The 21,789-nt window shown below is 42.5% G+C and overlaps 1 protein-coding gene across 1 annotated transcript in view; it reads left to right on the top strand.

The window, feature by feature from the left end:
* The window catches only part of ATP6V0A2 (ATPase H+ transporting V0 subunit a2), an 834,711-nt gene that overhangs the window by 343,174 nt on the left and 469,748 nt on the right, over positions 1–21,789 (top strand). The window contains exon 9 of the mRNA XM_044068544.1: positions 4,033–4,245. Within this exon, the coding sequence (XP_043924479.1) occupies positions 4,033–4,245 (213 nt within the window). The remainder of the gene's footprint in view (positions 1–4,032; positions 4,246–21,789) is intronic.

Raw genomic sequence — 21,789 nt, 5'->3', positions numbered from 1 at the left:
GTCTCAAAATAAACTTATTTCTAGATGGCTGTCCTCAGTTTGTTCTGTTTCTAGCAATATCAAGCCAGACTGTGAGGACTGTATCCTCTAATGTCATACTGGAAAGGGTGGACTCTGGATGCATTCTAGATGCCGCTACTTGGTCCTCCTGTACATTCATTTGCAAAGTATTACAAACTGGAATCCTTTTCCAGGTCCTGGGCTAGCTTTGCAAAAGCCATTCTCCAGGGCTCCTGGACACTTATCCCTCTTCTAAGGTTGGATAAGCTTTGCTAATTGACCCATATGACTAAAGGATACTGCAACAATGGGAATGGCGGACATAGTACGGTTATATAAGAACATACTATAATAGATGTTCAAATACCACACTACTGCAGTAGACCCCCCCACCCCTACCTTCTTTCCTATACATAGTTGCTTTTGGGGATATAAAAATGCTTTTATGTTTGTATCTAATTATAGATTCTGGATGAGGTTACCTCCTGTTCTTTCTATAGGCAAGAAAGCCCTGAAGTCACTTCCTTCTGTTTGCCATTTATCTGATTAGTGATATCCAGTCAGATGCCAGAGGGAAAGTGTGGGAGGGAACAAGAGCTTTTGAAGCAGGCTAGTTGTTGCTTAGCTACCTAAATGCCACTGTAGCAATGTGACATTCAAACATCTACTGTTTTATAGTAAGTTCTTGTACAACTGTACTTTCCTGAAATTCAAAGCAGGGAATGCCGATTACTAGTTAATCTCCCTGCCTTTCAGTCTGTGTACTGCACTTAAGGTGTTTAAATAGAGCCAGGCTCTAGTAATTGCATAATACAGGATCAATGGCAGTTTGGTCTGTCCTTGCTTGGACAGCTGCTTCATTCAGGCACCTACCCAAGAGAAGTCATGACCATCTCTGCAGTTCTCCTGGGCTTGCTTTAAGACTCTGAGACTTGTTATGAATATGCTGTATCACAGTTAAGCTCATTTAGCAGAGTCCAGTTCCTGTGAGCCCTTCTGCATACCACAGGCCAAGGGATATTCCACACTTCAATGATGCTATTTCTGACCGTGTACATCAAGTCTGTACAGCACTACAGTCCGGTAATAGCCAGCGAATACCTCAGGACACAGGGATGCATGCCATCTTCAACCCTTGTGGTTTTCTTGGCAAAACTTTATATGAGAAAACTACCATATTGCCCACAAAAAAAGATGATGCCAACATGCCTGCTTCTTGTAGTCCCCTTACCTTTACTGCTTTACATTAAGTAAGGGCTGTTTATAGTGAATGCAGCAAGTGAAAATTAGACTGTCCCTTTCAAGCTAGGCTGAGATACCAGAGCACTTGCTACAAAATTTTCAGGCATAACTTGAAGGGACCACTCAGAAAAACCAAGAATTCAAGAGACCTGGAACAGTACTCAAAGAAAAACCACATCATGGTCAAAGAGGTGATGGCTATAGTTCTAAAGCGTTCATGTAGATGTGGCAGCAAGGGGTCCCGCTTCTGGCCACAGACCCAACAGTCATGTACATCAGCAAACCAGGGGGAACTAACTCTACCTGTTGCACAGATTGGCTAATTTACCAATTGTGCAGACTGGCCATGAAATCTGATGTGTGGTCCAGGAGTCAGGCCTGACCCTCGGGGAATCTTACATTTCACTCCAGGAGAATGTCCTCATAGACCAGTTGGAAGATTAGAGGTAGACCCTCACAAATGATGCTGAACATAGATGTATTTTTGGGCTTGATCTACAGGTAGTTTATGCTAGAAACAAACCTTTGTGCTTCTCCAGGAAACAGTCTTAAGTTTTTGTTCCAAGACACTAAATCTAAGGATTACTGAAATTGATAACTTAATTATTTGGATATATCTGTGTTTTATGCTTTTTCTCGTACTTTTGTTCTCAGGGTGAAATCCTGGACTACAAAAATGCTACTCATAGCAGCTTTTTGGCTGAGGTATCACAAGAATGGAACCTGCAACATTATCTACCCCATGTGGATCTTTTATCTCAGAGCAGGAATCTACTCGTACACCACAACCTGAAAATCTTAGGGTTGACCATGTGAATGATCGAGCACTTCTCTCTTTTAGGCATGTTTACGAAGGATGCGATGACAAAAATAAGAGCTGTTAGGGTACCACCAGCTGGATTGAGGCCCTGAAAACAAATTTGCAGTGCCTGTAGACCTCGTATTGCTTGCCCGACCTTTACATGTCAGGCTTATCGTATGCCTTATTGAAAGCACATTGGCTTTCTCTGCCTGTCTGCCCTAGGATCCCTCCTCTGTATTCATTGCTGCCAGTGAAGCTATTTGTGAAAGATGTCATATACTTCCTGCAACCCAATAAGGAAATTTTTCCTCAATGGGACCTAAACTGCGCATTGGAAAAATTAACATAGCCACCCTTTGAGCTGGCAGCTGCAGCACCTCTCAAATTCTTGACCTGGAAAACAATCTTAACCATAACTTCTGTTGGGAGGATTTCTGAATTGCAGGCCAGTATGTGCAATCAGCTTTTCTTCATCTTCCACAAGGATGGACTAGTGTGGTGTACCAACCCAACCTTCATGCCCAACGTGGTAACAGAAGTTTGTCAGTCAGGCCATCAACCTCCCTGTGTTTTATCCTAAGCGACAGAGAAAGGAGAAATCATTTTAATAACCTGGATATGCATAAGTAATTGATATTCTACCTAGAAATGACTGAATAAGAATGACAGAACAGCTATTTTATAGCCTTTGCAAGGAGTAGGTAGGTTAGGCTTATATTAAAACAGACTCAAAGTGGCTAGCCCACTGCATCTCCTCCTGTTACTCCATCCTTGAAAAAACTCTTCTAGTTCATGTCGGGATGTTTTCCACTAGATCCCCAGCAGCAACCACAGCTTTCATTTGGAGGGGAGGGGGCAGCATCCCGGCAGTCTTGGAGGCAGCTGCATGGTCATCTGTCCCCACCATTTCCCATCACTACATCTTGGATGTTACCTGCAGAACCAAGACAGTGTTTGCTATGGCCAGTTTACTAGAGCTCTTACAAACCATTTGTGTACATTGCCACCTTAGACTCTGTAAACTCTGTGAATTTTCCAAAGAGTTGGCACTACTGCAACATTAGACAATACAGAGAGTGTAATGCAGTTGTGTAGGAACTTACCATAATGGTAAATGTTGAGTATGTTGACTGCAGTAATATTTCCCTCCTTCTGCCTCACTGTCTCATTTCTGCTAATCATTCTGAGGTTGGGGGTACCCAATCACCTTTTTTGTTGCATCCCATTTGTCTGTCTCTCCATGACTTTCTTTCTCTCGATCCTACAAAGTGTCTCCAGTTAGTGGTTGGAGAATGAGCTGTCATCCCTTTGGATATTTGCCATCTCAATGTCTAGTGTTCCGGCTTCTGCCAGACCCCTGTTACTCACAGAGGTAAGACATAACTATAGATGGTGCAGGTGAACATCTCTGTTATGACATAGGGATCCTGACATCCAGGTGGGATGGTGTTCACTCCACTATGACAGTGAACGGTGTAAAGCTCTAGAAGTTGGTCCTCCTACAGCAGAAGTCCTATGAGTTAACATTCCTGCATCAGTAAACATCTACAATTTATAACTTCATGTACAACTGTATTTCTATTGAAATAGTCTTCTTCGTGAGTTCATAGTGTAATTCTGACTAGAAGTACTAATGTGCTACATTGAAATCTTATCTTCATAGTTTTGTACATCAGTTAAATCAACTGGTGTTGTAAGTTTTAAGGACTTTTTACCAGGCTTCCATACTCAGGTCCATCCTGTACTGTTAAAAATAACTAGAAAAATTGGTCTATTTAAAAGCCAAGTTCGTGAGTAGGCCAGTAAGGATGCTCACAGATTATAAAGACTTTATTTCATAGGAATAATGTGCTTAATGTAAAGAGCTTCTTTAACAAAACTGTTGATGTTGCTATTACTTTTAGATATAGTTGAATTTATTGGATAATAATGGCATGGAACAAACCATGGCATGGTGCTGTAATTTTAATGTGCTGAATTTCTTAAAGGTGCTGATTAGAACAGAAGATTACTTGCGACTGGTGTTGTGCAATGCATCGGAATCTATCTATACCTGGGTTATACAGGTGAAAAAGATGAAAGCCATTTATCACATACTTAACATGTGCAGTTTTGATGTCACCAATAAGTGCCTTATTGCTGAGGTCTGGTGTCCTGTAGCAGATTTACCTTTACTTCGACGATCACTTGAGGATGGTTCGGTAAGTTATTGTAGTTATGTGCTTTGTTACTGAAATAATTTTTTGCCTCATTACTTAAAAAAATGTTTAGTGATGTGAAGATTTGGTGTAATTTCTTACAAAGATTTCTAGTATAGCTAAAGGTGTCTTCCCAGATGGAATTCCTTTCTCCCTCCCACTTCTGTAGAAAAGATCACTAGAAACAGTTCCCTAAGGTGAGGGGCATTTTCAGGACTAGACAGTCCAAAGTGTATGATCATATATGGAGACCAATTGGCACATAAACATTTTGGAGATGAGAATTGTTTTCACCTTCCAGGCCTTTCAGGAATACAAACCCCAGGATACATTTGCATCCACACAGACAACATGCCAATGGTATTGTATGTAAACAAGCAGGAGGGGAATTGTGCTTTCAGCACATTTGTAAAGGAGCTATGAGAGTATGCAAATGGATGACCATGTTTTCCAGTTGATTTATAATTGTGAATCTTGTTCCTGGGAAAGCCAAATAGACTCAGTTGATGACTACTGTTACATGAGTGGCCCATCATCCCAGCTGTAGCGTGAAAGCTGCTGAGGAAACCTTGTCTAACCTGTTTGAATCACTGTCAGCACCAAATACATGACTTCCTCTCACATTTTCCCATTTAGAGGGAATGTCCCAGCGATATACTTGTCTGGAAGTGGACCCCAGGGTTATTATATGCCTTTCTTCCTTTTCATCTGATATTGTAGTTTATTCAGAAGGCCTTACAGCTGAAGGCTAAGGTCATTCTCCGTGACATTTTGGTTCCAGCAAGTGTTTTTCCTCCTGTTTAGACTTCAGTTTCTGAAGAAGCTGTCCATCCCAGGCTGTTAATGATCCTAGTGTCACCATCCTTCTGGCAAACATCATGCAGGTCTTCACTCCACATGTCTAACATTATAGTCACCCCATTTCTGTTAATGGCTAGAGATTCTGCATACACCTGTAGGGTGGTCCAGATCTATACTTCAGTGTAGAGACCAAATACTAACAAAATTTGCACAAGTACATGGACTTGATTTTCTATTTGGACTGCTGCTGAAGGACTGCATCCTTTTACTGTCCGTGTTCCTGCAGTTTTGGATTATCTGTGCCAGATTATTAATAAAGGCCTTAGTTGCACACACACTCTTTTTTGAGGGGTCCCTAATATTTGCTAACTATCATCTGTCTTACTGGTCTGTTGGGCAGTACCTTCCGTGTTGAGCAGATGCTAATTCCAGCTTTACTTTCTTCTGAATGGTGGTATCTAATGACAGAGGTATTCATTTAGGGTACATCTAGGGTCTTGTATGGGTCCTTAGTGCCACATCCTGGTGGTTGAATGAGCAGCCATGTCAACATGGAGATTTGCAGTGCCTCCGTCTTAAATGTGCATCCTTACAGTGACAGACACAGAGACGATACAAACACACTGAACTACAGTAACCAGCTTGGTAGGAGAGAGGTCCACATCCGTAGTCTGTCTGTACTGGGTTGCTAGGCAAACTTTCACATCATTGGCTTTAATGGATGAACTGGAACCACCAGTCCCTTTTTTCCGGGATGCGTGTCCTCTGCTCCTTCTTACCTTCTCACTGACCGCTGTTTTAGTACTTGAGCTGCTTATTGAACCCAGATTGTCTGGGATGCAGTCAAGGCTTTATTTTTAGTTTGTTTTGTTTTACATTTGTCATCCAGGTGAGTATACTTGTTTGAAGTTCCTTTTCAGGTGCAATCCGTGCCAAAAATTATCCAGTACTGCAACATTATATCATTGCAAGTTCAACAATGTACTGCAACACTGAATATCTCAGCAGTGTAAAATAAGGTGCCGTTGTGTCTTATAACCTATGGGTGCATCATTACAGTGACAGACTGAACTAAATAAAACTTTTATACCTAGCATTATGTTGTGCATTATGCAGAAAATAATGGTGGCATAGGTAAGAGGAATACAAGGAAAAATGGGAGGGGGGATAGATGAGATTGCTTATTGGAGTTAAGCTTATGTGAGTGGAAAGTTTGAGGAGCAGAGCTACTGGAGTAAGGAAAGGTACTTGCAATGTAGGGCAGTTGTTATGAGAGCCTGCATAAGAGGGTTAAGTGAATTGAAAGAGTTTACAGTAACTTGGAGAAGACATGAAGTGATAGTTAAAAGTGTTAGTAAAGTGAGTATGTAAGTGTGTCATTCCATCTATCCATGCTTGACACAGCCAACTACCCCATTAATAGCCATTGCCATCCACTGAGCTTACTAGACAAGGTAAGAATGTAAGTAGATTGATGGGCTTTTCTTTGATAGTATACATGCAGTGACACTTGACTACAATTTAGAATTCACCAGTCTACCCACCACATATCTTTGGAATGTTGGAGAAAACTAGAGCACCCAAAGAAAACCCAGACTGACACAAAGAAGACAGGTATACTCCACACACAAGGCATCCCAGCAGAGAATCAAACAGGACAAGCTCATGCTTTGAGGTAGTAGTAGTATCCACTGTCACCCATGTATGTCATTTAGTATTTTTTTATTAACATATGTCATTAAGTATTGTCAAGTAATGCTAGTAGTTAGTAGGGCATATTAATATTTGCAAAATGTACGATTTAACATAATGGTTGGACTTGTGACTTTAATTTCTGTACAGTAGTGTGTGTTATAACAGTCAGGTTGACATTGTTGGTTATCCAGTTGTGTCAAAGCAAATGTATCTGTTTTCATTTTGGTGGTGTTTTAAAGATCAGAGCTAGCAGCCTCAATTACTCTTGGATTAAAATTGATCTTTCTGCTGTATTCAAGGATTTCATGAAGAGTATGTCTTATCTACATATTGCCATATATGGGCAGTGGAAGGTTTAGCTCATACGTATACAGCCTCTTGCACCACCTTACTCATATGCTAGCCCTTCCCCTACCCTTTACACTAGCCTTACACATTAGGTTACTAAACACCATTTCCTCTCACATTACCACTAAAGACAAATTGACATGCATGCAAACACCAAGTGTGTGTGTGTGTGTGTGTGTGTGTGTGTGTGTGTGTGTGTGTGTGTGTGTGTGTGCGTGCGTGTGTGTGTGTGTGTGTGTGTGTGTGCGTGTGTGTGTGTGTGTGCGCGTGTGTGTGTGTGTGCGTGTGTGTGTGTGCGCGTGTGTGTGTGTGTGCGTGTGTGTGTGTGCGTGTGTGTGCGCGTGTGTGTGTGCGCGTGTGTGTGCGTGTGTGTGCGCGTGTGTGTGCCTGTCAGACACATCTGTTCCCTTCCCTAGCCCTCGCGTAACCCAACCTGCAAACACTAGTCCATGCACACACTCAGTTTCAGCATTAGTACATAGTCCCACTTACCTCGCATTCGATTTTCAATACTTTAGTAAATGCTGCCTTTGATCATCTAACCACTGGGGCATTTGTTACTGCCAAAAAATTGTCATTGAAGTGCGGTTAACCCATGTAATGTCCTCCTATTATCTGTTGCAATATTCTTTACATGAAGGAGTTGCCTGCTTAGGCGACCTGATGTTGACCAGTATACCGCAGTCTCTTACTACTGTAAGGTGCGTGGTACATCGCACGTAGGCAGCTGTCGGACATAGGCCATAAAGGTGACGTATGTGCACACCATCCTCAAGCCTTCTTTGCCACCAGTTGGATCGCCAGTCCCGGACATAGCTCTACTGCTGGAATTGACTGTTAAGTGCCCTGTTGGGGAGCCTTTTGTGTCTTTTGCTGCTGTACCCTTTTTCCCTTGAGTTAATGACATCCAAGAAAGGGAATTGTGATTGCGGAATGCAGATTCCACACAAAGATAGTCACTCTGTGTCTTTTTTGTCTTGGGCCCCACCATGACCATAAGAACTGTTCTGTCTGCCATTTATTCATCCCCAAGACTCTTTGGAGTAGACTTTCATCCCTTACAATATAGCTGAGAACCAGTGCTTGAAAATTCCTGCCAAAGTGTGATGGAGGGTTTCTCCGGTCTGACGACTGAGCTTACCATGAAGCAGAAGGCAAAAACGCATAGGCCCAAGACTTCAGCTGCGTCTCTCCCGAGGTGCATGATAGCTGGAGATGTATTCTGCTTTGGATCTGGATTTTCAGGCTAAGCCTGTTTTTCCAGGCTGCCTTAGGCCCAGATGCCAGCACATCCAGAGAGGCCTCACAAACATCTGGTACAGATGTCCACGGGGGAACCAAGGCTTATTCTGTCAGAAGGTCCTTGGGAAATCACGCAGATTTTGGTGAGGGAAGAAGTCTAGTTGGACATACTTGAATGCAGGCCAATGTCTGAACCCCCAAGCTTACATCAGAAGGATATGCCTGCTAAGAAAAAACAAAAAACTAAGCATCCTTCCTCTCCCCCAGACCCCCAGAAAGAGTGGCAAAATTTTGCCCCAAAATCATTCAAGGCTTTCATGTCATTGAGGCCTACTGCTGGGTCCCCTGCTCTTCCTCTGTCCTGACCTACCTCGCCCCAAAAAAGGGTCGGACAACAGCCTACATCAGAGGAAGAACTTTCATCAGGTGATGACAGTGACTCACTAGCCTATTTCTCACAAATTCCTTCACCATTAGATTTTGCCTCCCCTGAGGAAGACTCTAATGGGATGGACTCTTATGGAGAAAATCTCATTTGAGGAAACCCTTTTAAAAATAAGGGACCACTTCAAGTGGGGCAGCACTCAAATGTCAGATGTTCAGAAGAGGTACTACAGCCTCCTCCAGGTGGAAACCCCCAGCCCTTCAGCTATCCTACTGGTTATTCCTGCCTTTCTGGATGCCTTTGCTTCTGCTTCCCTACATCCTGAATCTCAGGCTCCAGCCCCTAAGAAGCTGGATAGATACTATAAAGTCCCTCAAGACAGCAACTTCCTCTTTAAGGCCCCTGTTGCTGACCCCTCTGTCATTTATGTCCTCAGACAAAGCTTCAGGGTCCCTTCCTTCCACTTCTGTCCTTCCCTCTGACAAAGACAGTAGACAACTAGAGAGGTTGGGGAAGAAAATCTACACTTCAGCTACCCTAGCCTTTAGGGCTTTGAACTACCAAACACGTATGACCAAGTATTCCCTGGAACTTGTGTCATAGCTATCTAAAATTGTTTGACATGCCTAATTCAGAAAATAAGGCCTTGGCTTCTTCCCTAATTGCTGTATCTTCTCAGGTGGCCTGTCACTCAGTAAAATGCAGCTGTGATACTGTTGAGGGCTACCTGTATGGCTGCTGCCTATGCCTCAGTGTTGAGAAGATTTCCATGGATAAAGCTTCAATCTTTCCCTGAGTCGATCAAGGCAAAGCTTATGGATGCTCCCTTTGAAAATTCTACATTATTTGGTAAGGCCTCAGATGATCTTTTCAAGTCACTACAGGGAAAGAGCAAAGAGTTAAAAGAACTCTAGCACATCCTGGTCTCACCATTTCCCAAGTTCCACAGGAGCTACCCTTCCAAACAGGTCTTCATCTGGAGGCAAATCCAGCCCTCCAAGGGGAGCAAGAAAGATAATCACTTCTCAGCCCCCCCCCCCAACATAAGCAGCCTTTTGCTGACCTTGCAGGTTCTTTTTGACTCCTCAGGACTTCCTTGCATTACCCTTTTTTCCCCTCTGCCCTTCCAGCCTGCAAATCCATCACACAAGATGCCTGGGTCTTGTACATCATAAAAGACGGATATTTTGTGGCATGGCACACTGTGCCTCACTTGAGGGGTATCCCACAACCACCAGCAGAATAGATACCCCTCTTTCCCCCAAATATTGACAGACCTGCTAGAACAGGGAACCATACAACCAGTGCCCACACATCAAAAAGGAACAGGCTTCTACTTGATCTATAATATCCACCAGTCCCCCTCCATTCCATTCCACTTTACTTCAACATCTACTACAATTCTACTTAGCTGTTTCACTCCATCAAATTACCAATTGGCAGATGCCGAAGTGCAACACCAGGACCTGTTAGAAGAAGTAGATCTAGTTACATCAGATATTGTTAGGCCACTTACCAAGCAATAGTTCATCAGCACTGTACTGTTTATCATTAAGTACAAACCAAAGACAAAAACCTGTACAAGGCATCTTACAATGTAAATCCTTATGCTAAACTATCTATCTATTCACCAGAGTACTTGTCATCACTGATTTAATGTAATTTCTTGTTGGTGCTTTATTGCTGTGAGTGTTGCAAACCAGATGATTACTGTATAATGTACTAAATATCCCAAGAAACCAATGTCAACTAAAGATTGTTGCATTATGTTATACTATTCTGTAAATATTGTGTATTGCCTGTTAAACATTGATTATTGTCTATATGATTATGTGGAGCTTTTCTCCCCGGACCTCAGCTGAAAAAGGACCTGCATCCAGTCTGACCATCCCGGTAAACAAATATAAAATAAATTTTACTCCCTCATGTTCCTAGTACCCAGAAAGGAAGGTCCTGAAGACCCATCCTAGATATCTCCTTCCTCAACACTTTCCTAAAGGTACCCTCCTTCAAAATGCTCACCCTTCAGACCCTGTTTCCCCAATCTCCCATAGGACTGTCTGACATCCATAGGCATCACTATGTGCATATTCCCATTCATCCCAAGTTCAGGAAATGTCTTCGTTTCTATGTGGCGTCATGTCACTTTCAGTTTTTGGCCTTGCAATTTGGTCTTTCTACAGCCCCAAGAGTTTTTACAAAATGCTTAGCTCCAGAAGTCGCATTCTGCAGACTCCAAGGCATTCAAATTTTCCTTTACCTGGCCGACCTGTTCCAGGCAAACACTCCAGAGGAACTGCAGAGCAACCTCCACTCAGTTGTTGTCATCCTACAACAACTAGGATTCACAATCAACTTAAAAAAATCTGCCCTTACCCCATCCCAAGATCATGTTTTTCTGGCGTGCAGATTCCAGACAGACAGAATGATAGTGTCCCTTCCACCTCAAAAGACACAGGAGCTCTGACAGACCTTTTCAGATATCCTCTCCTTCCCCTGCAGCTCTTTACAGCAAGGTAATTTCTCAAGATCCTTGGACTGATGGCTTCCACCATACCCATGCTGCCTCTGGCAAGGCTTCATATGAGGATGTTTTGGTGGTTCCTGAAGTTGGTATGGACATGGCATGCCCACCCTCTGGGATTTCAAATCCCGGTCCTACCTTGCTTAAAGAAGAAGCTTCTGTGGTAGATATGATAAATATCCCTCAACCTGGGACTTCCCATCCACCTCTGCCCCCAACTCAAGACTTGCACACACATGCTTCAGATACAGGTTGGGGGGGGGACTGCGTTGGGCCCCCATACTGTACAAGTGCAATAGTGTCCCTCTCAGAAAAAAGACCACATTAATGTAAAATAGATGAAGGCATTGATTCTAGCTCCTCAGTCCTTTCAGTCTCTTCTCAACACAGGTCGGTTGAGGATCTACACAGACAAATGTGACTGTTCTCTGTTAGTGAACAAGTGGGGGGGGGCAAATCCTACCTCCTGTGCAGATTAGCTTTACAGATTTAGGAGCTAGCCCTCCAACTCCAGATTTCTCGGCAGGAGGTCTACATTCCCTCCAGTTAGAACTTTATGGCAGACACCTTGAGCAGATCCACAACACAGGTCCACGATTGGATGCTTCACAAGGATGTGAAATAGATGCGTTAGCTTCCCCTCTGAATAGACAACTTCCAAGATTTTGTGCCAGAGAACCTCATCCCCTGGTATGGAAAGTGGACGCTCTATCAAAATTCTGGAAGGGGAAGTTTCTGCATGCATTCCCTCCCCTTCCATTCATTCTGAAAGTCCTGCTGAAAATTCAGCAGGACAACCAAAAATCTTGCTGGTGGTTCCCTGTTGGCCAAAACAGCATTGCTTCCCCCTTCTCCTGCATCTAGCCAACGGCAGTCATCACAAGTTATCTCAGAGGGGACTTTCTCACAACACAAGGGCTCCCTCATCCACCCACACTTGGCAACTCTACAGCTGACTGTGGGTGATAGAGCCCTGATATCTTTTAGACACCTTTTCTCTGTTGACGTGCTTCACATCCTGCAGGAAGCTAGGAAACCCAATACCAGGAAATCTTGCCTATCCAAATGGAAAAGATTTTTAGTGTGGTGTCTTTCTCGTAACCAGGACCCATTAATGGTGGATCTTCCTCTGGTTCTTTCATGAGTTTTTTTTTTATTCTGACCTAGCTTATTCATCTGTAAAAGCACAGCTGTTAAACCATTTCTGCATGTCTGCCTCTTTCCCCCTTTAGCTTCTAGATTTGAGGCCAAACAGCTCATCAAAGGTGTCCTCCATGTTAGACCTCCCAGAAGGCCTGTACCACTTTCCTGGGACCTAAACTTTGTGCTAGGGAAGCTGACCCTTGCATCCTTCGAGCCATCTTCCTCTAGCCCCTTAAAACACTGGATCTGGAAAACTGTCTTGATACTAGCCATAACTTCTACCAGAAGGGTCTCTGTGTTCCAGTGCCTGATGGCTTCTCCACCCTTTTTAATCTTCCACAAAGACGGAGTTTCTCTTTGCACCAACCCCACCTTTATGCCCAAACTGGTTAATGAGTTGTCCTTAAACCAGACTATCCACCTACCAATCCTTTTTCCCTTCTCCACAATACACTAGGGAGAAGGTTTTTGCACACAGTTTATATACACAGACAACTCTAAATCTATTAGGAAATCAGACCATCTATTTATCTCATTCCATCCCAGAGTTCTGGGACTACCTGTGTCTTAACACACCATTTCTAACTAGATTCCTAAACCATTACCTTCTGCTTATGCCTACCATAGGAAACCCCCTCAATGCTCAGTCAAAGCTCACACCACCAGAGCAGTGGCCTCCTCTGATGCCTTTCTCAAAAGGCTGGACACCAAACCTATCCTACAGGCGGCCATCTGGACCTCTGTCCACACCATTACCAAACATTACAAGCTGGTTTCAATCTCTATATTTAGGCCCGGGTTTGCCAGAGCCATGAAAAAGCTTCCTGAAATATTCATCTGCTAACTCCACCTTCCTCTTTCCATGAGCTTTGGTACTCTCCCTCATGTAAGAATACGGCCACAGATGAATACAAGGACACAGAATAGTTGTGTAAGAACTTACTATAACTATGGATGTCCTCCTATTCTCTGTTACAGTATTCTCTCCCATCCCCCTTCCCCACTTCTCAAGATTCTTTGATGTATTGACTCTCAATTCCTTGAACTTTCTCTCCTCCTGGAGCTTCAGTTCTGAGGATGGTGTGCGCATATGTCACCTTTATGGCTTATGTCCAGTAACTGCCTATGTGGGACGTAACACACTAGTTGTTCCAAGGCTCTATGAAGCTATGTGATGACTGTTGAGAAACTCGTATGGAAAGTTGAATACTTAGTCCAAGTACTAGTGCATATTAGGCTTAGAATGCCCACTGTTAGAAATATTTCCTGTAAACCTTGAAGAAAAATGTGTTTCAGGTACAGCGGCAGCAAGTCTATTTTGCCTAGTGAGGATAAGCATATAGCTGCATACTCACTGATATACTGTTATACAGGGCATTCTCTACAATGCTGCCTCAGTTGCCGGCACACATAACCCAGAGATATATAGATGGCCTTCGAGTTTGAAAGCAGATCACTGCTTCCTTAGTAAAATACTGATCCTAAATGCCATTATCAACTAATGTACAGAGATAGTAGAACAAGCACTTCTCCACATACTTTTGTTTCAGAAAAACATTTTTTTCCTTAGGCTTTTAGGACTGGAATTGTAACAAGTATTAAAAGAAATTTTGTTTGAATAAAATGCTGACTTGTTTTAATTTATACAGTATAAAGTGAGTATTATTTAGGTTGTCTTAGTATGTTTGTGTTTGATGTATTTAAATATGGTTGTTGGTATAAATCCAATGACTAATGATTGCATATTCATTAAAAATTATTAAAATTCCTTGCCTTTTAGCCGAGCAATCATGGATTATAGAAAGAACAATGGAAAATGATTAAAACAATCCAGTAACAGAGAAGAACCTATTAAGCTATTTCCAAGTAGTTTCACAGTTCAGTTACAGTGCAATGAAAAAGTATTTTCCCCCTTCCTGATTTCTTATTTTTTGCATGTTTGTCGCACTTAAATGTTTCAGATCCTCAAACAAATTTAAATAGACAAATATTAAACAAAGATAAGTGATACTTTTATTTATTAAGGAAAAAAAAAACTATCCAAACCTACATGGCCCTATGTGAAAAAGTAATTGCCCCCCCTTGTTAAATCATGAAGTAACTGTGGTTAATCGCAGTTTTGGGAAAGCTGAGTTCAATTTCACTAGCCACATCCAGGCCCGATTACTGCCAGACCTGTTGAATCAAGAGAGCACGTAAATAGAACCTGTCAAAGTGAAGTAGGCCAAAAGATCCGAAAAAGGAAGACATCATGCCGCGATCTAAAGAAATTCAGGAACAGATGAGAAATAAAGTAATTGACATCTATCAGTCTGGAAAAGGTTGCAAAACCATTTCTAAAGCTTTGGGACTCCAGCGAAAAACAGGTGAGAGCCATTATGCACAAATAGCAAAAACATGGAACAGTGGTGAACCTTCCCAGGAGGGGCCGGTCTACAAACATTACCCCAAGAGCACAGCGATGACTCATCCAAGAGGTCACAAAAGAACCCAGAACAACATCTAAAGAACAGCAGGCCTCACTTGCCCCAGTTAAGGTCAGTGTTCATGACTCAACCATAATATTCATAGGTAGGTTCATAGGTTAGTACTAAGCTAACTGCCCTTGCGAGCCATTTTAAGCTTAGCCAATTTTCCCTAGTGAGACTCAAACCCTGCACCTTGTGTTTGTAAGGCAAACACTGTAACCATTAGGCCACCCTCCCAACCAAAGGCAGCAATTTTTGAATTTTGAAATAAGAAAGAGACTGGGCAAAAATGGCATTCATGGCAGAGTTCCAAGGCGAAAACGACTGCTGACCAAAAAAAACCTAAAGGCCCGTCTCACTTTTGCCAAAAAACATCTTGATGATCCCCAAGACTTTTGGGAAAATATTCTGTGGACTGATTAAAAAAAATTTTTGGGAGGTGTGCATCCCGTTACATCTGGTGTAAAAGTCACACAGCATTTCAGAAAAAGAACATCATGCCAACAGTCAAACATGGTGGTTGGTAGTGTGATGGTCTGGGGCTGCTTTGCTGCTTCTGGACAAGGACGACTTGCTGTGATTGATGGAACTATGAATCCTGCTCTCTACCAAAAATCCTGAAGGAGAATGTCCGGCCATCAGTTCGTGACCTCAAGCTGAAGCGCACTTGAGTTCTGCAGCAGGGCACCAATCCAAAACACACAAGCAAGTCCACCTCTGAATGGCTTAAAAAAAACAAAATTAAGGTTTTGGAGTGGCCTAGTCAAAGTCTGGACTTGAATCCAATTGAGATACTGTGGCATGACCTTAAAAAGGCGGTTCATGCTCTGAAAGCCTCCAATATGGCTAAATTAAAACAATTCTGCAAAGAGTGGGCCAAAATTCCTCAGCAGCGATGTGAAAGAATCCTTGCCAGTTATTGCAAATGCTCGATTGCAGTTGCTGCTGCTAAGGGTGGCACAACCAGTTATTAGGTTTAGGGGCAATTACTTTTTCACATAGGGCCATGTAGGTTTAGATTAGTTTTTTTTTTCCTTAAGTAAAATCATCACTTAAAAACTGCATTTTGTGTTTTTTTTGGGTTATCTTTGTCTAATATTTACATTTGTTTGATGATCTGAAACATTTGTGTGACAAACATGCAAAAAAAATAAATCAGGAAGGGGGCAAACACTTTTTCATTGCACTGTACATAGAAGTTTAGGCCCCAAATAACAGTAAGCTGTGTATTGATTTACCACCAATAAAGTTTTTAAAAATCTGTCTAGAACAGTAGCTTTTAAATAAGCTGGAAAGAGTGATGTAAATCAAAATGTTTGTTTAATAGGCTTTTGAATTGAACATTCCCAATATTTCTAAAGTGCTGCTGCAGTCTGAGCTTACATTTGCGTTTTTGTTTCACCTCTGCAATAAAGGATGTTCTTCGTGTTTCACTGTTGCAGTCATTAGATTTGGGTAATCTGCTGGCAGGTTGCCATCAGTCGGCCTGAATTCCAAAGTCTTGGGTCCTGCGTCGGTTGTTGTCTCCTCTTCCATGACGTCAGGTCATCAGGGGTATAAAACATGCAGCCGACGCCATTTTCATTAGTCTTTCTTGCCCCACGGTGCCCGAAGCAGAAGCATTTCGCAAGTGCCGGTCGGCCGACTCCTGAACTATTCGAGTTTGAGTTTCAGAACCGAAGTCTTCACTAAAGCTAAGTACCCCGTTGGGGAAACTTTTTTCTTGCTCCATACCGATGTCAGAAAAAGTTAATTCTATTACTTGTAGGAAGCAAATACCTCATAAGGATTTCCATTTATACTGTATTCCTTGCCTAGACCCTGATCACAACGTGCTTGGCTGTCGGTTTTGTGCTAGATTTAATCAACGCACTATTAAGCGTCTGTATATTTTTGCCTCAAAGTATTTTGGAAACTGATTTAACTACCCAGAAATGTCGTCGGATAGCAATCAGACTACCGGAGTACATAAAAAACGCAAAGAAAAGGACAGCGATAGACAGTTGAGGTCCAAAACCGAAGACAAAGCTGCTCCTAAGCCAGTTGCCGGTTCGCTGGTACTCCGTGAGGCACTTTCGCAGCCCCTGATACTCGCTACTTTCGAGTCGCAGGCCTCTACCGACACCCATGTGGAGTCCGGCATGCCGCGAGATACTCAAAGTATTGGACCCACGGATGTATCTCCCTCAGATGGGTCCGGAGCCACTGAGCAGGCACCGGCTTCTGAGGGTGATTTCAGGCCTCATCATTTGTATATCAAACCGACGACAGCTGCAAAAGCAAAGACAAAAGCAACTTCTAAAGCTAAAAAACAGATGCATGAGCCACGTGCCCAGGCCTCTATGCCTAAAAAACAAATTATCAAAATGGCTGAAGACCTTATTACATTGATCAGGGGTTCCCATTCCCCTCCAGATAAGAGGCCTAGGCAAGACACTGATTATGAATCTTCAGATCAGGTTTCTATTTCTTCTGATTCCTCTTCTGATCAGGAATTATCTATACCTCCCTATGAGGATTCTGATGCAAAGGAGTCTATACCATCTGCATCACCTCCTGAGGATTATTAATTTGGAGAAACCTTGCATACTTTGAGGGAGCATTTTCACTGGGAGAGTCAAGATTTCTCAGAATCAAAAAAAGAGGCTCGGGGATTTCCTTCTCCCTCAGCACAGGCCTTTAGCCATTCCCCCTGTTTTAGACATTGTGGATGATGTGTTTTCGAAGTCGAGCTTGACCCCTGACTCCTTACCTCCGGCTCTCATCAAGCCTGACAGATATTACAGGGTCCCTGACTCACGTAAATTTTTATTTAGAAACCCTGCTGCTGATCCTGAAACTATTTCATAGGGTCCCAAGGGAGTTAAGGCCTCAACAGCAAAAAATCCTACCCCCTCTGACAGATTCAAGGGCACTGGACAAATGGGGAAAAAAGGTTTATGCATCTGCAACCTTGGCAGCTAGGGCCATAAACTTTCAATTTCATATGCTCAAGTATCAACAACATGTTATGGGATTGCTGAAACAGAAAATGGGACATGAATCTATCTCTCCAGCATGTTCTGTTTTATTGTGGTGACAAGGTTTAGGTCCCTAGACCGTGTAGCTTGTAGGAATTGGGATTTCTTTAAGTGGAGCATGTCTAAAAGCTCTGGGTTTGACATAGCTTTGTGTGTTAGGCAGAGATCGCCTCTGAGTAGGCGATATGCAACGGAGTAAAGCTGCAGTTTTTTGAGATGGTCTGCATAGGGCATCTGTTTGAGGCCGCTAATCCTCTTTGGGAGGTATTTCTGTGGCCTTTCCAGTTGTTGTAGATGTCTTGTGAGGTACATACCAAAAGGGTCACTGTACTCTATAATGGGTCTAATGAGTGAGGAGTAGAGGGGAACAATGACCTCTTTTTTTCCTGGATGAGAAACCTTTTGTGAAGAGGTGTGCCACGTAGGATTTCCTGACTATTGTGGCGATGTGATTATCAAAAGAGAGACTACTGTCCACCTGTGTCCCAAGGTCTCTTATCACACTTTCAGTGTTAAGTAAACTACCGCATATGTGGTAGTTCATGGGTACTAAGTTTTTACCAAAAGGCATGACAATGCACTTTTTGGCATTGAGCTTGAGGCCATGGCTTTGACACCAGGCATCTGTCTCAGCAAGGCCCTTTTGTAGTATGTCCACATCTTTTGGAGTTTTGATTATGGCTCCTAGTTTGCAGTCATCTGCGAACTTCGTTAGCCAAAGACCTTTTGTGTTGGCCTGTACTTCAGAGAAGTAGATACCAAACAGGGGAGGACCCAGGACTGAACCCTGTGGTACTCCACTTGGCACTGGTCTGAAGTTGGATTTGGAGTCTGCTACTTTCACAGTGTGGGTTTTTTCAGTGAGCCAGTTGGCAACCCATCTTGTGATATAGGGAGTTATACCTAGTTTAGTGAGTTTATCTATAATTCCAGAGTGGGGGATGGTGTTGAAAGCCTTGGCGAGATCTAGATAGGCTGTGTGAACCACCTTACCCTCATCTACGACTTTGGTGACTGCTTCAAAGAAGTCTATCCGGTTTAGGAGACATGATCTGTTTTTACAAACCCGATCTGGGTGGGGTCCTGAGTTTGGAGATTACCAATGTCATTGTTTATAAGTTCCTGATGATACATTCCATAGCCTTGCAGACCAGACTCGTTAGGCTAATGGGGCGGTAGGTTCCAGGGTCTGTGGTGGCTCCCCTTTTGTGGAGTGGGATAACTGTCACTGTGTGCCATTTAGTAGACACATAGCCTGAGGTGAGGCTATGATTGAACATGGTACTTAGGTGGGGTGCCAGTTCATTCTGTAGTTCATGTAGAACACAGCCTGGGATGTCGTCAGGTCCCATGGATGCTGTGTTCTTGGCTTTGGATAATGTGTTTCTTACCTGTGCAGCCGTGATTGCAGGAACTTTGCATTTTTCTGGTATAGAGATGGGCCCTTTAGGGGATGACGGGGGTAAAGTTAGCGCTGAACCTATCTGCCAGGATGTTGGCAATATCAGTTGGTTCTGTATATTTAGCGCATACATATTTTTGCTACCTTTTTGGGGGCACCTGACATTGGGGCAAGAAAAACTAAAGAAAATGGCGTCGGCTGCATGTTTTATACCCCTGACGACCTGATGTCATGGAAGAGGAGACAGCAACCGACGCAGGACCCAAGACTTTGGAATTCAGGACGACTGAGGGCAACCTGCCAGCAGATTACCCAAATGTAATGACTGCAACAGTGAATACACTTGAACATCTACATTTATGGTAAGTGTACACAACTGTACTTTATAGGAATACTTGAGCATATATCGCTGACTTAATTACAACTAAAGTTACCACCCTGTCCTACTTTCTATGGCTGTAGTAAAGTTAAGGATAATGATGCTGGTAAGTTAAAGTTGCTGGCAAGTATAGCTGCAATTTTGAACAATTGTTTTTTTAATGGATCAGTTATCCAAGACCATATATACAGTGGTAATATTGGTAGTGGATTAAATGCACCTTGGGCCCTGGTTGGTTTTCAAACCATGGGTATCCCACCAACGCGCACACACTTTTTTGGGGGGAATCCTGCATTTATGCTCATGCTCATTTAGATTTTCCTTCTTAATTTAAGACCATTCAAACTGCTGCCTTTATAATCCATCATTGTCTGTACCCATCATTTACAGCCACGTGACTGCTGGATATACCTCGCATGTCCAACAGAAAAATGCCACAGTAAAGTATTTTATAATGTACACTTGTCTTCACCGACTGTCCCCACACCCAGCAGTTATAGCTCCATTGTTTGCTTTGCATAACTCAAATATCTACTAGTGATTAAGAAAGAATTATTGAAGCAATAATGGTAGCGTTGTCGCCTCACAGTAAGATTCTGTCCGGTTCGACTCTCAGCTAAGAGCGTCTTCTGCGTGGAGACATGCGTGAATGGGCGTACCTTCGTTGAAGGTTGTGCGTCAGGGCTGGCAACTCGGTACGTAAAAATCAACTGCCAGTCATTAGCGGACCGGAGTTCCGCTGTGGCGACCCCTAACTGGCAAAAGCCGAAAGACGCAACAAAAATGTATTTCAAGTTTGTGTCATACAAAAAAGTAGTCAGAGTATTCTAGCTTGTTTAACTGAAATGCACACTAGCCCTGTAAAAACAAACTGTTTAAAATGCACAAACGAGAGCAGGTTACTTTCATCCACAGACAGCTACCACCCAGCAGTTAGTCACTTGCTATCGACACTGGTCCACATCTAATTATGATAAAAAGATAATCTCAAACTCTTAGTGCAAGAATGTCCAGAATTAGACAGATTTCTTCGGAAAGTTGCCAAAATAAGTGTTTGCAATAGCATACATGTTCAGTGTTGCCAAAATAACAGTTTTTGCAATAGCTTAACAAGGGCTATGAAGTAAGAAAGTCATATGTCTTTCATTTATTGACTTTAATTCTTTGTGATTCAAAGTCAGGGACAGTTTGAAAGCTGTGTAATTTCAATGTTTCATACTCAAACTTATGTCACATAAATGCACAGAAGTTTTACAACACCTCATGGTTAATTGAGCGTATAACCAAGGCTTGTTGGTTTCATCCATAACTGCAAGAATCAGAGGTAAATGTCCAAAATCAGGGACAGGTTTTAAATATAGCTCTTGTATACTTAAAATTTGCTGGAGTAATGGTTTTTGCATTGGTATTTTCTGAAGGATATGAAGTCTGAAAAGTCAAATGCCTGTGGCTGCAGTCCTCAATGATTTTCCAGAAAACCAAACTGTTAGGCAGTCAGGGACATTCTGTGAAAACAGTTTCAGCAGTATTCCAGTGTGTTTTAAACAAAGACGCACTTGTCCCATAAAACTAGATTTTAGAATAAGAAATTGTCAAGAGGGTATATTGCTTTCATTAACAGATAATCCCTTCACAAGTTTAGTGATTGCAGTCCTCAATGATTTGCCAGAAAATATATTTGAGGTATAGACCACAATACAAGGCAAACTCGGTGAAGTCAGGAATAGTTTCAACATTGTTTTATACAGTCACCAGAGACTAAATGTTCCAGTCTGTCATATACAGATACACACCAATCTTGCGAATTTAGGCTTTAAATAAGCAAAACGGTCAGTTGCTTTCATTAACACCATCTCCTGCACCCCAATTCATTGGCTGCAATCCTCAGTGTCTTGCCAGAAAACCAAAGATTTTATGAAGCACAGACCAAAATATGAAGAAAAGTTGGGGGTTGTCTGGAAAATAACACACTTCACATTTTCTACACACGCACACACACACACAAACTGCAGCCAGACTTTAAACTGAGCAGACAGCACACTGCTTTCATTGAAGGTTAGCCTGCAGTTCTGTATTGATTTCTGCTATCAGCAATAAATCTGTTTGCTTGGCAGGTTATATCAAAAAGGAAATACTTGCC

This window comes from Protopterus annectens, chromosome 4.part0 (genome assembly GCF_019279795.1).
Source record: "Protopterus annectens isolate FY-2018-M chromosome 4.part0, PAN1.0, whole genome shotgun sequence".
Taxonomy (NCBI): Eukaryota; Metazoa; Chordata; order Ceratodontiformes; family Protopteridae; genus Protopterus; species Protopterus annectens.
Note: the sequence above shows the minus strand (reverse complement) of the source record. Positions and strands in the feature narration are given on the sequence as shown.